The 23048-nt window shown below is 39.9% G+C and overlaps 2 protein-coding genes across 2 annotated transcripts in view; both read right to left on the bottom strand.

The window, feature by feature from the left end:
• Window positions 1-7680, bottom strand: part of disc1 (DISC1 scaffold protein) — a 42985-nt gene extending 35305 nt beyond the window's left edge. The window contains exons 1-3 of the mRNA XM_080036280.1: window positions 7160-7680; window positions 2468-3486; window positions 1360-1429 (exon numbers count right to left, since the gene is read on the bottom strand). Of these exons, the coding sequence (XP_079892406.1) occupies window positions 1360-1429; window positions 2468-3486; window positions 7160-7229 (1159 nt within the window). The 5' untranslated portion in view covers window positions 7230-7680. The remainder of the gene's footprint in view (window positions 1-1359; window positions 1430-2467; window positions 3487-7159) is intronic.
• A 3261-nt stretch (window positions 7681-10941) lies between these two features.
• tsnax (translin-associated factor X) lies at window positions 10942-17983 on the bottom strand. The gene is made up of 6 exons (XM_080036248.1): window positions 17677-17983; window positions 16784-16867; window positions 16585-16699; window positions 16116-16246; window positions 12281-12390; window positions 10942-11575 (listed from the first exon to the last, which is right to left on the bottom strand). Exons 1-6 carry the CDS (start codon window positions 17690-17692, stop codon window positions 11189-11191), a joined length of 843 nt encoding a protein of 280 aa, XP_079892374.1. The 5' UTR covers window positions 17693-17983; the 3' UTR covers window positions 10942-11188.
• Between the last annotated feature and the right edge of the window lie 5065 nt (window positions 17984-23048).

The raw sequence follows: 23048 nt of genomic DNA, 5'->3' as shown, positions 1-23048 counted from the left end.
GAATAACTACTATCATTGAAATCTTAATCTCTTAGTTTCTTGACTCAGTAAACACACATGGAGAATCTAAAATCAACCCACTCTGTGCGGTTCAAGCTTTGAACATGAAAACCATACACGGCTAAAACATCCAGATCTTCATCAGCAAGAAAATCTAATAAACTCTCTCAGTTCTTGTTTTCAGCATTTCATGGAAAGCTGTTCTTGAGCCTTTCAGGGAACCGGCTGACAGAACGATAGGGGGGAACAGTGGTGGGAAAACTACTTCTCCTGGCAGAGTCGGAAAAATGTCAGAGGGAGGTTTGCGGTGAACAATATCAGAAGGCAAACAGAAAACTGGACAAGACACACTGGCCCAAATAATCGACCCCGTTTAAATAGTTCAAAGTCTAACAAGACGCTGACAACAGATGTTCGTATTAATTTTTGTCTCAAGGTCCAAAAAATGGGTCAGAATACTTTTGTAAATAAACTTTCCTCAGGCCAGCTAGAGAAAATATTTTGGTCAAACAGGGTCAGCAGTGAGTGCAGTTTCTCCAAAATAAAGTCTGGACTTGTTGATTGTTTCCCATGCAGTCTTCAAAGTTAAAACATCAAAAGCTAAATGTGGTGCTACTTTCAGTAGTTTCACAATTAATTGTTTTTGTATTATACTTGGCAGACTGATCTGATGAGATGAGCACTAACGCGTAAAGATTGAGAAAGCTAAGAAGGGCCATACAGACGCTGTTCTTATAATAAAACAAATGTGGACAACTAAAGAAAGAGATCTTTGTATTATTTTTACTCGTCTTCTATTAACAGACACTAGGCCAAATATGTATAGGCCACATTGTTATTTATCATTGGGGAGTCTCAGTGGTAGTCACTTAAGTCTCCAGTAAGACTGATGTGAAATGTGTGTATGTGAGAGTCAGTAAACAACATAGCTCTAATTAAAGCGAGGCTTTCTGCCCTCACATGCTTTATTAGACATGTTAGTCTGGTCCACAACTTATTCAGTGAACTACAAATCCAATACAGGCAACTTGTTGATATCCCATATATTTTCTCGTCAAAAAAGGTTAAACTGAGAAATGTCTTGATCAAGACTGGACCTTTTTCAACTCATTCCCTTTTCACCTTCTACTCTCCTCTTTTCATTACACTAATAGAAAATCTTGAGGAGGAGTAAAATTATTTATTCAAAGAATTAGATTTGGAAAACTAAACGAAAGGCATAAAAAATGTTCAGAAATTCAAGTGAGTTAAAAGTAATCCTCTCTATAAACCCATCTAGAGCTACAGTGTTTCGTCAGCCAAAAAGCTATAATGACCTACTTATCAAAGCAAACGGCTTGACTGAAAGACTTAGTTCACCTGCGTCATAGTCGTCATCCAAAATGGCTTTCTGCTGGAGTCTCTGCAGCTTCAACATCATGGACTCAATCTGAGAGAGGGGGACAAAATGGACAGAAGACACAAGACGCATTACACAACGGTCCAGAGGGCAACGCTCTTTAAACAGTTGCCACAAAATGTGTGGGTGCGATGACCGTCATTTCAAAGTGACACTAAGGCTCAGCAAGTTTAGGCCTGGATACAAAGTCCAAAACCTCATCAGCATTAATAAGTATTGCTACTCAGGCTGTACCTCATAGACATCTTAAATAGAAGTGTTAGAGTGTATGGTTTTTTTCTTCTCGATACAATACACCACACTGCTTCCTATAATGTTTATTTTCTGGGACATTTCTCCAATATTTGCAGTTTCTTGTGAAATACTTACTGGGTAGTTTTACCTCTTTTCTTTAAATCACTCTTTGCTATGTTACTTTTCACAGAGGCTTGTGAGTAAGGACTACAGAAGCATGCAGTAAAAGGTTTACACTGAATACATAGCTACGTGTCTGAATCTTTTTGATGCTCAGTAGGCTAAGCTATGAGCGTACCTACAGAAAAACATTCTTAGGCTGCTTATTTACTAGTTTGCTCTTCTTTTTAAAGAACATTTGACATTTGGGGAAATACAATTATTCACTTAATTCAAAAAGGGTTAGATGAGAAGATTGATACCACTGTCATGTTTGTATCCTATATATAAAGCAAGAGCTTAAAGCTACCTGGCTAACTTAGCTCAGCACAAAGGCTTACTGTTTTATTACACATGAACAAGCCCCAAAAAAAATAACTTTTGGAATTTGGACAATTTGGGGCTTTTCTTTTCATTGATAAAAAAAACAAGATAATTAAGCTTTGGAGTACTTTAGATTCCCTCGTTTCCTTATGCTAAGTTCATAGACTGCTGAGTGTATCTTCATATTAAGTGTACAGACATAACATTGGTATCAATCTTATACATCCAACTCTTTGAAGAAAATCAAATAAGTGTGTTTTCCAAATTGACTGTGAACCTGGTCTTGGAGTTGACTTGAACTTGAATAAAGGCCCTGTATGATGCATCTCATCAGTAGCCAACCATGCTCACCTTAGTGTGAGTGCGGTTGTGTTGGAGGCAGTCTTGCAGCACGCCCTCGTACTTCTTCACCAGGTTGTCCCAGCCTTGGTCGGAGCAGGCTGGCGTGGCGCTCTCGTAGCCGGAGGTGACAGAGGCCGTGTCTGAGTCCACAGAGAGTGAGGAGGTGATCTCTATGTCCACGGATCCCGAGTCACAGTCGGGCAGCTCTGAAGTAACATCTGTACCGGCCCACAGACATTCCCGCCATAACGACAGCTCCTCTCTCTCTGCCTGGCTTCCTGGGGCCGAGGGGGCGTGGCTTGTCTGCTTGGACACATTGTTCTGAATGGATGAGGTGCTTGCTGGTTTGGTTTGAGGCAAACTAGGGGCTTTAGTCGACTCATTTAGTGGTTGTGGTTCCCGGGACGCTGTTGCTGCAGTAGTAGTAGTGGTGCTGTCCGCCTTGTCGCTGGAGTTGAGACACTGTCGGATGAAACTGAAGCTGGAGTTGAAGGAGTCCCCCGGTGAGGACTGGAGGTCCCGGCTCTGGCTTGAGCCCAGTTCATTTTGTGGCAGAGAGGGCCGACCCTGATGGCTGGGCGTACCATTAAGGGCACTATGGTTCACAGGGGAGAGAGGACGGGTGATAGCAGAGCATAGAAAACTCTGACTCTGCCAGGAGCTACAAGGGACTTTATCAGGCATCAGACTCTTCCTCTGAGCGCTGGTTGCCTCAGGGATGTCAGTGTGACGTCCAGATTTTCCGTTCCTAATGCAAGGGGTCCTAACTTTCTCTTCCTTTTCTTCTTCTTCCTTTTCTTCTTCTTCTTCTTCTTCTTCTTTTTCTTCTTCTTCTTCTTCTTCTTCTTCTTCTTCTTCTTCTTCTTCTTCTTCTTCTTCTTCTTCTTCTTCTTCTTCTTCGTCCTCCTCCTCTTCCTCCTGCCCATGAGTAGAGCTCTGTAACCTGGGCTGCTCTCCCCTCATGTACCCTGGTCTTCGGTAGAGCCTCTTACGACCGGAGCTGGCGGCTGTCCCTGATGCTCTGCCACCTGTCGATGGAAGAGATTAACCATTAAGCAGGACAACAACATGGCCATTAAGAAGATAAAGAGTGTGAGTTCATAGGAGTGGCAGGATTAACTGTGTGGAGGAAATGTGACGCAAAGTGTGCCAATTATACAAGAATGTTAAAAAAAATTGTATTGTTAAATCTACATGTTACATAACCAAGCCAACATTAAGTTGTGTGCCTTTAAAGCTAGATAGTGTTACTGACAGAATGAAAAACAACTTGGGCAGCAGTTTGACATTTCCCACAGTTCTCTTCCAGCTGTTGGGAAATACCAAAGCCACACAGTCATTTTGAGTTAAGACTCCCCTCCCAGTGGAAGAGAGGAGTAGGCTACATAAACAGTATTTCCTGAAGCAACATTTGAATTTGTTTTTCCTTGAAAACGTATCCATGTTTCCCTAAACCAGAGGTATTGACAGTTATGGAGTGACTGTGGAAGTAGAGTGATTTGCGTTGGAACAAAAAACAAACAAAATATCCTACAAAATAAATGTGATTAAAGCAATTTGGAGGAATGGAACATTATTACCCAGAGTTGATATGGCTAACATGTTAGAAAACAGAAGGGTCCATGTATTTTATAGTATAAACAATTGGCAGCTTGGTCAAATAAAATAAAATAAAAAAGATAGATAGATAGATAAAAACATCAGTGTAAACAATGTTTGGTCTGAAAGTAGAGCAGTGTTATAAAGAGGCCAGTGTGTGCTCAGAGCTTTACACCTGCTGCAGCTTCACACGATTAATAGATATTATGTGTAGGATTCAGAGAGACAGACAGGCTGAAATGTTGGGAATCAAGAGCCCCTTTGTGTACAGCTGTGCAGCTCTTTCTCTCTCACTTCTGGCTCTCAATTCTCTCTTCCCACTCACACACACACACACACACACACACGCACACACATACGCACACACACACACACACACACACACACACACACACACACACACACACACACACACACACACACACATATGCATGCACACACACAAACACACACACATGCACTTACATGCACACACAGACACACTGAGACAGAGACTCTTGTACTGAAAACAGAGGCAGCATTCATACTATACTGTCATTGTGAAACCCTGTTAAAAAGATTAACCATACAACTTGTATTTGGAATAGTCAACCACATATGTACCTAGTAAGAACATATTATCATTGTCACTATCATCTAAGGAAAATCTGGGAATATTTTTCATATTTTTCTACAATCCAAAGAGCATATTTATATAAATTGCCAAGGCAGGAATGCAGGGCAAGAAGAAAACCATGACCACTACAAAGCAACCACAGCCCCATACTCAACCCCCCTTGACCTCCAGTGATGTCACTCCTAAACCATCCCATGTGATCGGAGAGGAAGGGACACCACTTAAGGGAGAGTTGGGACGCTAGAAGGATGGGAAGGCAGGATTTTTGAAGTGAGAGTAACATAAGGTTGTTGCTATTGTACCCAGGCCTGGGTGGAGTATCTGTCCACTGGGACTATACTGCACTAAAGCTCAGGTTACAAAGCCCGCTCCATTAGCGCTTCTTTGCAGACGTGGCCACTGTTCCATAACCAATTTAAGAAACACAACACTCAACCGCTGATACCAAATACAACCACACACCGTCTACCGTCTGGTGTGGTCAAGATAGAATACAGAGCCCACTCTGGAGAGTCAAGTTGAAAGGAGAGGGACTCGTTGAAAGAGAGTGTTACTGTAATGTATCCTTGTATCCGTGTTTCGATTACACGAAGACGGGCTCTTCCCAGTAAAAGGGAAGGAAATGCCTCAGGGCCCATTGTGTGTGTGTGTTGGGGGGGGCATCTGTCTCAGTCGAAGCCCTTCGGAGGTATGTCATTTGCCGTTTCCTGCCAGGCTAAAATAGTTTGCCAGGAATTCCGGCAGAAATCGCGGCAAATAAGCAAAAGGAAACCCTGGAGTGGTTCACATTGCAACTCCTTGCTAATGTCAATGAAACTTTGCACAAACTCTGAGAAAGTGAAACGTCTCGGGCCAGAAGGGTTCCAAGATTATTTACCTTTGGAGATTACAGAGGCCCTCCTCAGAGCCCCTTAGGTTAAACACTGCATCCTATTGGTTGCTGAAAGCGTTTCGGCCAAAGGAGAGAGGAATGCAGAGGATCTCGTAAAAACACAAACGTTTTGAGGAACAAGCTCAGCACCCTCACACACACACACACACACACACACACACACACACACACAAACACACAAACACACACACACATACCAGCAGATCTGCATGTCAGCAGCCTCCTGAGAGGCAGCGCTGCAGATGAGCAACTTGTGACGGCAATTGAAATAGGGAAGTGAAAGTCGGGGGTAATGAGTGTTCAAAAGTGGTGTTGACAGATGGCGGCCTAGAATTGAATCTATCTATCTTTGCTGTATCTATACGGAAAGAAACCTGTGATGGTTGACAGAAAAATTAACTTTAATTTATGACAATATGGCACTGGCTCGCTGCTCTCCTCTGGTGAGAGTCTTATATAAAAACAGATCCAGACTTCCTGTGTGGTCACATGGGGATCATAAACCGGCTGAGTATGGTTGAGATGAGAGGAGAGAACATACAGTATGAGAGCCCGACATTTGGAAAATGAATAAGCCTACATCCACCAAACTTAAAAAAAACCTTATTTCATATATTTGTAGTTGGTCGCTAATAACTTTGTTCAACTCACTCATGTTTTGATGTCACTTGAGAAGGCCTCATTGCTACCGTCCTGATGTGTACGTGAATTTCGATAATTTAATAAGTGGATTAACTTGCCAACAATGTGTATAAGAGTGAGGAGCTAAACTAATATAAAAACTAATACAGTTAAAATAAGTTTCAGGTAGTTAATTCCTATCAGATACTGAACTGTCAGAAATTCAGTATGCTGTTAAAAGGCGCTAGATAATACATTACAATACTCATTACAGCTTGTGTAGCTACTTGTTGCATGACAATGACAATGACTTTTAACCTGTTTGATAAGAATCATTTCCCTTACTTTTGGAAGATTTGAAACTATATAATTGTATTAGTAGTAGTAACATGATTGTATGGAGTTTAAGTTTGCACATATTTCAATAAATACAGGTAATATAGGGGTCACAAAAAAGAAATATGCAATTAAACTTATGCATGAAAGATTGTACACAAGGTAGTGCCTTCATATGTGTCCACCATAGACTATTCAATTCTACATATTCAGAAGAAGAAAATTCCACAAGTTGTGAGTCATTTGGTGGGGATCCTTTGACCTCTGTGACCTGAAACACACAGATCCTCCTCTTCCTTCAGTCACACACTGATCATTTAGTGACACCTTATCATAACAGTGACCAACAGCATGTCAACCTGCAGCTCTTGTTTAGGAGGAGTTGGATGTACACTGTTTATTCTAGTGTTTTTTCTATGTATAGGACCCACCACTGCACACTCTCATGTAGCCTAATGACCCTCTACTTAACAGTGTATTCTATTCATCAGTAACTTATTTTCTTCCCTTATTATTATTTTTGAATATTACCGTAATGTATTGTGAAGCTTCGTGATCAAGTGAGTGCTGCTTGGTAAATGGGACAAACAGAAGAAGACATTTTAAAGAAAAGGGGGGGACAAATATTCCTCCTTACCTTCCTTGACTTCGCGGTGGTGAAGCAGAGACTTGCTGTGACATTCCAGCCCCATCAGTCCAGCAAACATCTTCCCATCAATCCTCTCAAAGTGTCCAGTAAATCCGACCCCTGTTCTATACTATGGAGTTACATCGACCATGTTTTTAAGCAGAAGAAGTAGGAGCAAGCCAGGCAGTGGAGCTGATCTCATTTCCGTTGTGGAAAAGTGAACCCAGGCTGTTGTTTTTCCCCCCCACCCCTCACTTTGAACTAACGTGTGAAACCGGCTTCCTAACCATTACACGCTCCTTTTTCCCAATAGGCTATAAACATTTCGCGGCAAAAGTAGGTTTACAGATGCTACTAATCCAGATTATTCCACGTATCTCCTCTGCGGCAAACAAGTGGGTCCAGTTGCATGAAAACACACGGTTTGGGAAAGAAAGGATGATCTTCGTTTCACGTTTCCTTTTGAGAGAGAAGAATTATAGGGAAAAACATCCGATGTAGATCGGTAATGAGAAATAATAGCCGGGATAAATCTGTGTGTCATCGGTCAGTTGATCAGTAGTCCGTTATTCGCTGCGCCCGTGCGTCGTGCGTGCGTGCGTCGTGTCGGAGGGCTGGAGCTATACGCGAGGATCTCCTACGTGTTCAGGAATTTGACTCCACACTCGTTTTTCAGACCGCCTCACAACCCACAACCACAGCAGGCAGCCTGTTGTGCATGCACCAGCGGACACATCAGCGGGATAAACACCGCTATTTGTTTGTATGTGTTTATATCAGAACACGTGACATGCAGTCATGGCAAGAAGGCTATTATTATAATGATTGTCGTTATTTATTTATTTTGTATAACATTTTCTTTGGGGGGAAAAGCAACAAATAAAGCTTTCACTTTTCAATTAAATAAACACTTCACACAAGAAAAACATCCAGAAAGACTAAGACATTTATGTTATTAGGTGTTGCAAAAAGAGTTAGAAAGCTACTGTTGTTGTTGTTGTTGTTGTTGTTGTTGTTGTTGTTGTTGTTGTTGTTTACAGCAGCAGGGTCCATAGTTGTGTAAACAAACATATTACATGTAGAGAAAATATGTTTTGTGAACTAACTGCAGGCTCTGTAAATGTGATCAAACCCCCTCCCCTGAAACTGCAAAAATGTGCAAAAATGCATGTTGTTGGGTTTTTTTGTTGCATATTTTTAGACACCCCCGAACCCACCCCGATGTAAATCTAAAAGTGTCCCTTTGTTCATGGAACGAGGGAATGAATGACAAGAGACCTCGATTAGAGCAGAGTCTTTTCATCCTCCTTCCCCTCATGTCCAGAATGGTTCTTTCATTCAGCTAGGCTGGCTGATGGGCAGACAGCACCACACAGAGTGCAGTCTTTTCCTTAGTTAGCAGGGCTTCACTATGGAGGGGGAGAGAGAGAGAGCTGTGGGGAAGGGATTAAATCTATTGCTACGACGCATGTAGGCCTAACTGTAGAGTGAGATCACTGGTCCAGTGTTAAAGGTCACATATTATGCTAAATGCACTTTTTAAATGTGTTCTAACATATCCATGGGTCCACGGTGTGCCTAGAGACTGCCAAAATATTTTAAAAAATAACACTCTCCTTTTCTCACTCTCCCCCTTTCTGAAACCCCCACCCCTCCCCCACCCAATATACTCCAGTCAGAATTCTCCCCTTTTCTGACCTCACAAACTGGAAAGCCAGAAGCTTCCACTATGCAGCCCACACCCCTATTTCTTATTGGTCCACGGCCCTGACAGACAGAGGGCGAGGCGTATCTGGCTTCGCTTCCGGACAGGGGCCGGGGGGAGCTCAAAGATTGTCTATTTACGAGGGGAGCTGCAGCTCTTTTTTTTAAATAGGCCATTTTGAGATTAGCTGAACATCAGCATAGTACAATAAATTATCTGAAAGTTTTTTTCAGCAAACAATTAAAGAAAAACGTATTAGGGACCACTAAGACCATATAATATGGTGTATAATAGTACCGAAAAGTGTATAATATGGGAGCTTTAACAATTGGAAGTTCTTAAATGTATTGCCAACTCTTTTATACATGCATACATAGTAACATTTTCTCAAACAAAAAGAAAATGGGTAATTAAAAATGTGTAGTGAAATACTGTAGCAAAAATTTGTAGGCAAAATCACATGCATATTTGAACACATTTGATATGGCTGCATTCCATTTAGGTGAGCAAGTGTCAGGGTCCAGGCTGTCTGGGACACTTGATGGAACTGAGTGGTCTGCTGTGTTAATTTGTGTGGACACTGTTTCCACCAGTAGATGTCAGGCTGCTTCACACAGATTTAACATTTGAGGTCTGGATAATATTTACCTTAAAATTACAAATATAAATTACAGAATATAACATTATGATGTTAAATAATTGTTGATTGTTTCCTACACTCCCCGAGTACATCTCAACAACCCATTAATAAGCTGTAATAACCAAATACAATTAAACATATGCAAAAAGACAAAGTGTATAACCCTAGTTTGCAGTACTGTGTTTTATAACAGTAGATCTTATTTCTACCAAACGTTTTTATTTTTTACTTTCTGGGTAAACCATTCTCACATGTAATTGCACATAGGACAGGATTCTGGTTGTTCACGTGTAATACCGATGTTGGCCACCAGGTGGCAGGCTTAAATTGCATTCAAACCTCTTCTCTCCCAGCCTGGAAAAAGCACATCAAAGGGAAATTAAATTTAAAATGAGCTTATTTCCGGATAAAACCAACTCAACACTAAATGTATTGTATTTTTTGTACTTAGAAAAACATTTAAGCTCCAGATGAGCAATAGCAGGATGTGAAGCACAACAGAACAGAAACTGTATGTAAGAGGAAGTATTCAGATCATTTACCAAAGTGAAAGTACTAATTCCACACAATGTTTAAGTACTCTTGCGGAAGTTCTGCATTGAAAATGTTACCCAAGTAAAAGTGTTCAAGTATAATCCGCAAAATGCACTTAAAGTATGTAGAGAACTCAAAAGTACTCGATTACCCTGTAATTACAACTGTTTAATCTCTCATTATTTATTGATGATTCATTGACTGATATCATTAGATTATTGTTGTTAATTTTTGAAAGTTAAAGCAGGATTTTACTGTTGTGATTGGTTTGGGTAATTTTCACATTTCTTTTGTATAGCACTACAACACATTATTTTTTAATTATGAATTAATTCAATGATCATTTCATTAAATAACAAATTATTCGGTTTAGAACTTTGAAAATACTGCTAAGAACTGGAAGACCTACAAAGAAGCAGTTTAGTTGTGGTTTGAATAATCAGAATTTCATAAACATGAATAAGAGCTGCTGTTACTGATTATACAGCATGAGTCATTTCTACTCAGTGGCTGCACTATGTGCACTGCAAGTTTTTGCACGGTGACAACTGACACTATCAAGTGACAAGGAAGGAGGATATCACTTCTCTGCCGGAATATTTATCAGCCTTATTTTTGGATCAAGGTCAAGGTGAGCATTGTTTAAAGATGGTAGAGTGAGGAGGCGAGGGGTTGTGGGTGTGTCTGTGTGTGCCAGCGGGCCTTGCCAGAGAATACAGTAGGCATGTACAATGTACAAAGGTCACGTTTCTCCTTCACACAGTATGCAATGAGTGCAGGCAGCCAATGCTTCTACCTTAGATTATCTGTGCGTGATAGAGAGAGAGAGGAGGGCGGAGAGAGGAAAATAAAATAAACACACACATTATCAAAGCAGCGTAAGGACTGGGCGAGCATGGCAGATTTTTGGCACACAACTTTTATTCATGCAAAACAACTGAAGTCATCAGATCTTTATCAAGGAAAATAAATCCATTGTCTATTGTAACAATGTTTGTATTACAATGATAACAACTAAATTAACAAGCATGTCACGAAAACACATCTCTGGAAATCCCATTAAAAATACATACAAAAATTGTGAAACTGGAGCAAAAAAGAACCAAAGCAGGCAAACGGAGAACATAATATTGTTGCAGGCTGAACAGGACTTTTTTTTTTAGACTACTCCTTCGTCGGGGTCGATGAGCGCGGCGCTTCTACTGGAGAAGACGTCTGCCAACATGTGTTTGGGGATTTCGGAGCCGCGGACGCGCAGGGCGTAGCAGGCGTCCTCCACTTTGCCCAGGCTCTGTCTGAGCACGTGCAGCTTCTTGGACACCTCGTAGGGGCCCGTGTTGCCGATGTAGGAGAAGCCGTCGTGGATCTGCCGCAGGAACTGGCTGAGCTGGAAGGGTGTGTCGATGTCCCCGTTGCCCACGCTGCTGATGCACATCCGCATCAGCTCCCCCGTCAGGTCGGCCACGCCCAGCAGGTAGTCAGAGGGCGTCACCTGGAAGGTCAGGACCTGGGCTCCAGCAGCAGGCACCACGGCTTCAGCTGAGCCCTGTGAGAAGCATACAGGGTGAAAACTGAATATAAACATTAACCAAATACAATGTTTTTTTGTTTTTTTTATCCCAGCAGGATTCACAAAAAAGACTGATAGTGGCAACACTCATTAGAGGATGTGATTGTTACATTGTGCAGCTGCTGTGCTAACAGAAGAAAACCCATTACAAATCAGAAAGCTCCATTTTTTTCTCAAGCAGCATGATGCTTTTACAACAACATATTGAGCAATTTTTTCGGCATCAGCAGCAGGCAGCCATCATCTTGGAAAATAACAGTCTGAGTGGTTAAAATGACATAATGACACATAATGCATAACTGCACCTCAGTGTAGCAAAACAATGTTGCTTTTGCTTTGAAAGGAAATGTGAAATACTGTCAAATTAAACACAACACTATAATATTCTTATATAAGAAAAAGTTTGACGGTTTGGACAATATTTTCAATCTTTTTCTTCCAGACAGTTTGCCTCCCTTATTCGAGTCTCATAAATATGAAGCAATGGATTTGAATGTTTTAACGGCCAGACTCGATGTTAACCTAAGCTTAATTCATATTTAGCGTACAGACATGAGAATGGCATCGATCAAACCAATAAGTGTATTTCCCAAAATGTCAAACAATTCCTTTAATGCAGCTACATTTGAGATTATTAATTTCTTTTTAAAGCAACATTTGTAACCGTTTTTTTAAATGTACCTTCTCCGGTCTCATGAACACCAGTCTGGCGTTGATCTCCTCCAGGCTGATGAGCCGGCGGTGGCGGATGTAGTGCAGGAAAGACGCGGCCTCCACATACTCCTGGATCCCTAATGCACAACACATGACATTAAAATGGATCACCACAAGACACCGGGAAGCACAGCCAAATATTTCAAGGCTGCAGCTGTTCAATTTCAGTGGGCTTAGGGGATGATGGTAAGTGCCTTTATTTTCTACATGTACTTGCATATGTCATGTACCTTGAAAAAAAAATCACAACCACTAATAAAAAGAAAATAAAAAAAAGTAAGTCTCTGTATCAAAATAATGTAGCATGTAGAGTGTACATAAACACTGCATGGTATCTGCACACAGTATAGATCACAGATGGAGATAATGACCCAAATAAAACCTGTTTCCTGCCGCTGTCTTTTGATTGAACAACAGTGGCCGTTTTTTGTGGCGGTCCGAGATGACCCCTCATTTGTTTTCAGGCCCCGTGTAAACAACAATCAAATAATCACAGGACGGAAGACTTTGTGTCTGAAGTTTACTTTTGGAGCGGCAATTGAACTTCAAAGGGCCTCCTATCTCCGCACAGCTGAGCCTGGTGTGTTCCAGAGAGACGGGGGAGAAAAAACGGTTCATCTTTCACTAAGATCTGCATTACTTTCACTTCTCTTAATAGGGTTTTTTTTAAGCCAAATTGCACCAGAAGCATAGCCATTTCCCATGTGCCAAAGGCGGCATGCTGAGCAGTTCCACTCTGGCAACTGAAATATATCACCGCTTTCTAAATGTGCTTCGAGGACGTCCCCCACTATTTGTGCTTTTCCCAACCCATACATATTATCTACCTTTAGCCTCAACGGCTTACTCATTATGAATTTTTTTAAAGGCTCAAAATAACCCACTTACTCTGAGCCACATAGTCTTAAATGAACACATTTCCTGCCAAAGTTAGAATAGAAGATATGTAGATGTTTGTTTACATTCTTACGAGCCGTTTGCAGCATCCCTGCGCTATTCTTAGCTCAGAGCGAGACAGAAGTGTGTTCATTGAGATAACAACGCTTTGAGAGCAGAGAGAGGTACTGAATGTGTTTAATATTTGGTTCTGTGTACGTGCACGAGCAGTAAAGCAGCTTAATGATGGGAAAAAAAAACTTTCACTTATTGGTCCTATTGGTACATTATCTGCTGCCAAAAATGTATCATGTGCAAACTGACTCAGTTTCAGTAAATTATGCATTGGTGGATTAAGTAATCTAAGTTGTAGTGTACAGATGTGTGTGAACGCTAACGGCTTGACTTTAGATGATCTGTCTATAACTTACTGTTTTGTGTAAATAAAAAGGTCTAATATGCATGATTTATTTGGCTTTATTTTCAGATGTAATGCTGTTAAGAAGTAATCAGGATGTTGCAGTATTTTACTTTTTAATCAACAATACAGCAGGGAAGTTTTTTTCAACAATTTGAACTTTTGCTATTTATTATTTATGAGGATTTTAAATTATAATAAATTATTTGAATACATATATTTTCAAGGGCTTTAAATGAACTTCTAATCTTATTTAATCTTATGAGAACCTCATCTGACCCAATGTGTCTCTTGAGTTTTGCACCACTTTTTATTTAATTTTTTCTTTGTTTTACTATTTGAACTGTGCAATGCGTTGTTTTGCAATGAACAAAAACCAAAGCAAATTCCTTGTCTGTGAAAACCTACTTAACAAACCCTATACCGATTATGGTCCTCATCTCCAGTAGTCATTATATATCTTAGGCCCAGCACCCAGCCTTTATTCAGTGGATCTTTTATTACCTCCATCAACAAAACAACACTACAGAAGTCTAAACATTTACCAGTGGCCGCACAACTGTGACACTGGCCTTAGAGAGAATGCAACGCAATCCAAAGGCAGACAGGATATGGCATGAAAAGGTTACAGGCACACAGGCAGGCGGTGCTCAGTTCCTGAGTATACTGCCAGGAGCTGTTTGTATTATTTACTGTGAAGTAGTGGTTACCTTTTTGAAATATAAAATGGCTGTAGATGATCTCAAAACAATGACTCAAGGAAAAGAGAAGGTAAATCAGAGAGATTCTACTTGCTGCAGCTGGAAAAGTTGAGCAGTTTTAATGGTTTTCAGCTAATTTAACAATCAACAACAAATACGATGTGGTTTACAGATTAGAACTAGCTTGGTGTTTGACCATACAGTGGTTCACCAAGTTGCAATGAACTCTGGGAAACGGACCCTTATCAAAAGGGGCGTGCAGCCCTGTTATCATCTGCAATTACGTTCAGATTCAGCCCACAGTATCTTTAATGCTCCTTATATATATAAATATATCAAAAGGCGAAAGCAGACCCATTACACATGCTTGGAGACTCCATCGTCCAGCCAAGATAAATCTGGAGAGCTCGTGCACTGAGCCCAGTCCTAATCGAATGAAGTTGAAAAGAAAAACGACGAGGAGAAGAAAAAAATCAAGCGTCCAATTGGTGGGAACTGCCACTGGTCACGTCGCGGAGGATGCAGCGGTGATTCCTGAGTGACCACAATCTAAAAATGACTTCCCCAGCTGCCAGATAACGGCTCACCCCTCACTCCCAGTAATGTTTTTCCCTCCAAACTCTGCAGACATTTTGGCTACGCTGACAAAAGCTGATACTGATGCTAGCGGGAAACACGCTTTATCAGAGGGTGTGTCTTATCATATCCAGGCCTGCATCAAGGTCACGCTCTCACACTATCTGTGACTTTGCAAAAAAAACTCCAGCACAAACAAGGAGGAGTCCCAGTGTAGTTAAGGGGTTTAACTCGTGTCCATCGCTGGAGCTTGTTACTTTAATTCAGAACTTTATTATTATTATATTAAAAGAGATTCATTTCGATAGATGCACAAGTGAGTGTCCACTTTCCGATTTGACCCCGACTAGTATAATGGTGGGGAGATTAAAGATGATGATGACTCCATGGAACCATCTTTGCATGAATGAATAATTTAAGTGGGAAAGGAGACCTTGTCTGAGAACATGTCAATCAGAATGAGAGACCGGGGTTAATCAGCATGTGATTAAATGGGTGATGTAATGAATATATGTGCTACTTGGAGAGATTGTTATGCAGGACAATGAGAACTCTTTACAGACTACATTGAAGGGGAATATAAAGAGGAATTACGTTACAATATTGAAAGGCACATATAGAATGTAGGATATACAGTATTTGTAGGCAGCTTTGTGGCTACATGTTCACTGTATGCATGTCTGTCTCAGCCATTTCAGTTGACAGTTGGGTTGAACTGTTGCGAATTGTTTGGTTCTCTGTAGGGAAAAAATGCAGACTATCTAAGTGGTTGTGAGAAAAAACAAATATCAGTTTAAAGCATTTAATAGTTTCTTACATGTTTTTTTTATTAACTACATACGTGGTGTAGTTGCTAAAATTCAATCAAATGCCAAGTTTAAGAGTCTGTATTGACGCACAGCAGTGCGGTGAATAGAAAGATATAAATGTAAAATGTTCACCTTCCTCTTTATTTTCTACAGGCTCTCCAATAACTAATATACTGTATATATATATTTAAATTCCTCTTGCTTTGCTTAATTAAATGAGCCAAAGAAAATGGACAAATTGTTTTTCTGTAATTTCTATATTAATAGAATAATGTCTTTGCAGAACTATTTTTTTTTTGAAAATCGCTCTCTCATGCAAAACGACAATACTGCAATATGACAAAATGATGAAACAACCAAATTCAGATTATTAACGTGTCTTTTTTTGCTTTCCATAACAAAAGAGGTCTACAGAAACTCACCTGGCGTGAAAGCTCTGTGGAACTGATGGAGGTCCTCCCCTCTGAGCTCTTCAGCGATTTGACCGATTTTCTGCCTGACGCCGTCCAGTTTCACCTCTGCTTCATTCAGAATGACCTCTGCATCTGGTACACTTCATATTCAGAGAGGAACACACACAGAAAAAAAGTAAGTAATGCGAGGTGAAAAACACTGTTAAATCCCCTATGAGACAGCAGTTACATTGTGTTATTCTGGACAGTTTGTAGCTACTAACATACACAGCAAAAGCTGGAAATCCAAAGCAGAAATACTTTGATTTGCTGACATCTTCAGGTGAACAGATCAATTCAAACTAAATGTGATAACGTGCAAATCATCAAATTAAGCAATTTTGTAATATTAAATCTAAATATATTGAATAAATCTATCATCCTTTCCAGACTAAAGTGTTTCCGTTAACGTGGTCTTCCTACAGCCGGCAGCACATACCTGGTCACTCTGTGTAAAAGGAAAATGGTCCTCTTGCTCTCAATGGTGACATCTCGGCTGATCTTCACAAGACGCTCATGTTTGTCGTGTTTAGTGTCGAGCTCCTGCTGGAAAACTTAAAAGGCAGGCGGGAAAAAGGGTTTGTTTGAGCACAGACACTGAAAACTGCATTAAATAATGGTGAGGAGGCAGCAGTTACCTTTGAATGCAGCAATGACAGGTGAGGACGAGTCATCGCTCATATCCTGCCCTGCATCAGCATTTCTCCGGGGACATCCTTCACCTGAGGAAAGGACAGGAACAGTTTGGTGATGCTGCAGGTTGCTGTTAATTCCTCTAAAAGGGGCCTTGTTGAATAAAAAAAAAGGTGCTAGCATCGATTTTGCACTTGCAGATTAGTTGGTCATTTACCTTGATGTCATGTCATCAGTGTTCATTTTACCAAGGCTGAAGATTTGAAATATTTAGAGGACATTTTACAAACAGTGGACATGGAATTTTAAAAGACATGGGAGTATAAACTCTGGGTTGCATTGTGGGAACGTGCATTGACCCATTTTAGTGACTAAAAATCAGGATATATTTGCTTCTGCTGTTTTTAATCTGTTTACAAATCGGTCCACAACCTTAATGGAAGTGTAACGCTACATCACTGGAGAGCATAGGTGTGAACTAGACTAAACGTTTTAGCGGATCCACGTTTTGGACAGTTTTTAGAAGCACATGGATAGTAAACCGACTTCAGTTTGAGACTGCTGATCAAACTAAATTAGATATGAAGACGTGTAGTTTGGCCTCTGGGATCAATCAAGAAAATAATGGGCTGATTAATAATAATGTGAGCAATACTTTGAAAGGAATTCGGTGTGGACCACCACTTCTGGTATTGACAAAATACACTTGGACAAACAGTTTTTTAATAAGAATATATTGGTCTGACAGTTCAAATATCAATACACCAAATCGTTTCTCTAGTCTGAGCAACTCAGACTTAATGTTTAGCTAACATGGTATTTACATGGCTCTGTTATCGCGTGCTTGTGATAACCTACAATACCAACAAATAGAAAACAATATCCTTAGTTGACTTACCTTCCCGCTTACTCATAGCTTTGCCGTTGCAATTTATTCAATTAATAAATGTGACTATTTTAGGCTCCGTTAGAGTTTATATTTTAACCGTTTTAGCCGCTGAAGTCCAGTCCACCTGGCTGAACAAACGTAAAGAGGCAGAATAGTTCCTTTCCATTCAGAGGGTCTTTCAAGGGAACCAGGCAAAACCGCTCGGTTTTCTCGTAAAAGTTACAATCTCTGACCGATAATAAACAGCCCGTGTAATGTCTGCATACTCTACTTTGCAAAAGAAACCGTGTTTACTTGTGTTTTCATGACAGGCATTCACGTGGTCCTCCTAGATCGTGGGGCTTCTGCGCAACCTAGACGCGTAGTAGTAAATGAAAAGCAGGGCATCATGGGAGATGTAGTAACATGGCGGGAAGGCATTTTTTTATACTGTTTGATTACAGCATTTCCCCCAACTAATTAACCTTTGGTGCATCCTTAAAACAAATCACACTCTGCCTCCTAAGGCCATTTGCCATTAATTAGTATAAATTGGATTTTTTTTTAGGGAGATTATAAGAGTGGGATAGATTTTCATTTCATTTAACTTTTATTTATCCTCGAGAGACCAATTGAGGGGTGACCCTCATTTTCAATGACGTCGAGTTCACACAAATTCCAAGGAAAAACAACAATGCATACACAATATTCAATGCAAATACATCAAATACACAACAACAGGTGAAGAGAAGAAAAAACAAAAAACAAAAAAACAATTGAAACATTTACATAGTGGTGAAGAGTGGCAGCAATTAAAATGAAATTAAATGGGTGAAAGTACAATATAGCCTAATTAAAACAGTTACAGGTAGAGTTTGGCAGATTTAAGATAGTTTGTTTAAATTGATTAAAGGATATGAAGGTATTTAGTTTAATTTGTTGCTGTAAGTTGTTCCAGGAGTCGGGGGCACTGAAGCTAAAAGCTGTCTTTCCCAGCTCAGACCGGGCTTGTGGGACATAAAGCATGAGCATGTCAGTGGAGCGGGTCTGATAAAGCCCATCTGAAATTTGTAACATTTCTGTTAAATAACGAGGAAGCTTCCCGGTCAAGGCTTTGTAAATAAAAATATGCCAATGTGCATCACGTCTCTCTTTAAGGGAGTACCACCCAACCTTTTCATATAAAAGGCAATGGTGTGTGTCATAAGCATCTCCTGTGATGAACCTTAAAGCAGAGTGAAAAACAGAGTCTAGGAGTTTAAGACATGAATGAGATGCATGCCGGTAAACCACATCACCGTAATCAAGGACAGACATAAAAACTGCCTCAATAATCCTTTTCCTACTAAATAAAGGGAAGGTGGTTTTGTTCCTATAAAAATAGCCAATTTTTTGTCGTAGTCGACAAACAAGATTTTTTATATGGAAATTAAAAGTGAGTTTATCATCTAACCAGATGCCGAGATATTTGTACTCTGTGACTCTTTCAATTAAAAATCCATTCTTTGTAAAAACATTAAAATCATTCAAATTTGTAGTTATTGCTCTGGAGAAACACATATATTTGGTTTTGTCTGTATTAAGAACAAGCCTGAGGTCTACTAGACAGTCCTGCAGAGTATTAAAAGAGCTTTGTAGGTTCTCAATAGATTGGTGCACCGAATCGGAAATGCAATACAGTACTGTGTCGTCAGCGTATAGATGGGCTTGACAGTTTTTTAGCGATGAAACAATGTTATTTATATAAATTGTGAAAAGAACTGGACCTAAAATTGAGCCCTGTGGGACACCATTTGTAACAGTTAAGAATTCAGATCGGTATCTTCCCAGTTTAACTGACTGCTGTCTATCAGAGAGATAATCCCTAAAGCCCCTATCTCACTGGGCTGCGACAGTGTGCGACAAGTTGGAGACACAAAATTGCGACAAAATGTGCAAATTAGCGACAATTTTCACTTGCAGTCTCACTGAGTTGGTTCCTCACGACACGTTTGCGAATGTCTTGCCCAACACTTGCCAGGAGGTCGCATTTATGTCTCGCGAACGTCTCACGACCGTCTCAATTTTGTCTCAAATCAGTCGCAATTTAGTTTCATATGTCGCCAACCCCTCGCAAAGTTGTCTCACATTGCTTGCACTTTCTGACTCGCGGAAACTAAATTGAGAAGGGTTTGCGACGCGTTTGAGACACATGCGACCACTCTGAGACTATTTTGAGACAGATTTGTCGCACACTTTTTTTGAACATGTTCAAAATTCATGCGACAGGACTGCGCGGCTCTGCGACTCATGCGAGGAAATCGAGACCTCCGCGAACGTTTGGAGACAGTTTAGAGACTCGTTTGCGAATGAAGTCTCCAACTTGTCGCAAACAGTCGCAGCCCAGTGAGATAGGGGCTTAAACCAGCTACATGCAGACTGATCAAAGCCAATGTCATAAAGCCTCTGTAAAAGCAAATGGTGGTCAACAGTATCAAAGGCCTTTGAAAGATCAATAAAAAGTGCTGCACAGTGCTTTTTCTTGTCTAATGCTGCAACAATGTTGTCTACAACCAAAGTCACAGCAGAGACAGTACTATGGCCTGCCCTAAAACCAGATTGGAATGGGCTCAAAATGGAAGCACTAGTTAGAAATGTTTTTAACTGATTATTAATAAGTGATTCTAGAATTTTTGCCAGGCATGGGAGTTTGGAAATTGGCCTGTAGTTATTAAGATTATTTTTGTCACCACCTTTATGTAAAGGAATTACATGAGCTATTTTCCAAATTTTAGGAACTATTCCAGAGGAGATGGAAAGATTAAAAATATGGGTAATTTGTTTAGATATTATATGTGTCTAAAGCTTGATTGAAAACGGATCCAAATTGTCCTCTCCCATGTACTTCTTGGGGTTGATGGCGAGGAGCGCATCTACAACAACACTTGTGGGAAGAAGATCAAGGCTGAAAATAGGAGTTTGAGAGACAGGCGGTACGTTACTACTGGTGGTAGAAGGCGTATATCCTCCATTCTGAAAGAGTTGACCAGCAGCTACAAAATGTTTATGAAAAGCTAAGCCAATCTCTTGGTGATGATGTCAATGATGTCAATAATTACCAATGATATTGATCTTAATGCATTTTTTATTTTTGCAGTCTAAGATTTTTAAATTCCTAAGGCCATTTGCGGTACATTAAGAATTGATATCTATATAAAAATAACATGAATGTATTTTCCCACCAATTTTTTTTCATAACTTTCTTTTTCAACTCACCATACCATATGTATCTTTATTTGGGATTTTAACCCTTTAAATTCCAGTTGCTTTACATCAAGTCACTACTTTTTCTTTATGAGTGGGATTATAAGAGAGTAGTAGATGTCAAGAATTAACAATAATATTGAATTGAATGCATTTCTATTTTTTATGCCGTTTAAGATTTCAAATGTGCCACCCATTAAGGGCCATTGTACGGCACACAGACTTTAATTAAAACCACACTTTTTGACCTTGCGGCCAATGGATGAGAGAAACCGATTTTTTTTATTATTCTTTTGGTTCCTTCACAAATTTTTTATTTTTTGTGTTTTTTAGTTGTTAGTGCTATTTTCACACATATGTGCCATAGTTACAGGCTATAATGTAATTTTGCACTCCCCTGCTACTTAGGCCACTGCAGGCCACATTAATAAATTATTTAAGATAAAATGTCTTGGTTCTTCATAATAGCATAGAATAGTGTTTTTGTGTATTTCAACAAATATGTGTGTGTGTGTGTGTGTGTGTGTGTGTGTGTGTGTGTGTGTGTGTGTGTGTGTGTGTGTGTGTGTGTGTGCGTGTGTGTGCCTGTGTGTGTATCTAATAACAGACATTACAGCAGAGAAATACAGCTCAATGTAAATCCATGAAAGCAGCATGTTTTGATCCCATGGTTAATTGAAGATAAGTTTGTGAATATGGTAATATAACACATTCATCCTGCTCTTATGACTTGAAATGTAATCTTTTTATGATTGTTTCAGTTGTTTCATGAATTGTGTCCTTGCCTATGACCTATACAACTAATAACAATACAAAATGTATCACAGTTCCCTCGTTTCCACTAAATTCACAAAACAGCTCAATGTAAATCCATCCGTCATCTTTTTAGGTCTGAAGAGCAAAGATACCCCTATGTTTGAATACACACACAGACACGCACACACACTTATTTGTCGAAACACACATATATACTATACTATGCCATGACTAAGACAGAGAGAGCATTTTAGCTGAAAAAATTTAATCATGTGGCCTGCAGTGGCTAGCAGAGGAGAGCAAAATTAAATCTCAGCCTGTGATTAAAACCAATGGTAGGGCCTATATGTGAGAAAACCGATGATTTTTTTTAAAAAACACTAAAAATGTAAATGTTCAAGACATTAGTGCGAGGAAGCCAAACAAACAAAAACTAATTTGGTTACTATCATCTATTGGCCGCACGATCAAAAAGTGTTGTTTGAATGGAAGTTAATGGGGCCAAAAATGGCCATATGGAGGCAGAGTGTGAGTAAAATGAATATACAGTGCATTAGAGTGTTCATATATGAATTGAGGTTAAAATTCAGAAATTGGTCAGAAAACATTAGCCTTGACCAAATATGAAGCCATTTGCATGAACGCTGTAAATGGCTTCATATGAGGCTGCCTCAGCAGTTGTAAAATGAAAACCCAAAATGTACCAAAAAGGGCCTAAGATGCACTGAAGGTTAAAGTCACATATGAAATGTTTTTGTTTTGTTTTTAATAAATCAGTTTTAAAGCAATTACAAATATTTTAAACAACAGACGACCACAACTAAGAGTTTGTTTTTATGTAGATCCCGTCCTGGAACTTAACTAATTGCATGTTTTATTTTATGAAGCATTCAGTGTCATAAATGATTGATCGTTAAATACACTAAATGCATAGGCCTATGCATATTCTAGTGATAAGTCTATTCAGCAGGGAGTTACACAGACGTCCGTCCTGCAGCCCAAAACTTTTTGTTTACAATCAAAACCACAGCGAGAAACCAGTCATCTCCAGTATTCCACCCACCCAGATCGGACCGTGTCATTTGTTGCTATTAAAGTGTGTTTCATGCAACCTTTCTTGATCAGATTACTCGCTTCTCTCCAGTAACCCCTCCTCCAGGGACTACTGCAGACTGTGTACGTGCCACACGACGGGTGCCAGCCTGAGCTCGCACTTTGCCTCTGCACAGCACACACACTCCCTGTCATTTAATCACCCGTGTCCCTTATACGCTTGGCGAGTGTTAGACAACCACTCATGACTTATTCGTCTGGGTTTGAACATAAGTTTAATGCTTCAAAAAAATCCAACTAAAGAACCTATTGCATTATGCATTCCGATAGTCGATTTAAAATGCTCTGAA

Source organism: Ammodytes marinus (assembly GCF_949987685.1).
Source record: "Ammodytes marinus genome assembly, chromosome: 11".
NCBI lineage: Eukaryota > Metazoa > Chordata > Actinopteri > Uranoscopiformes > Ammodytidae > Ammodytes > Ammodytes marinus.
This window is presented reverse-complemented; position numbering and strand designations above follow the sequence as displayed.

Coding starts and splice junctions, on each gene's coding strand:
- tsnax (XM_080036248.1), bottom strand. Junction 16,700..16,783: donor TGTCATTGCTGCATTCAAAG/GTAACTGCTGCC, acceptor CTGCCTTTTAAG/TTTTCCAGCAGGAGCTCGAC. Junction 12,391..16,115: donor CCACAGAGCTTTCACGCCAG/GTGAGTTTCTGT, acceptor GTTGTGCATTAG/GGATCCAGGAGTATGTGGAG.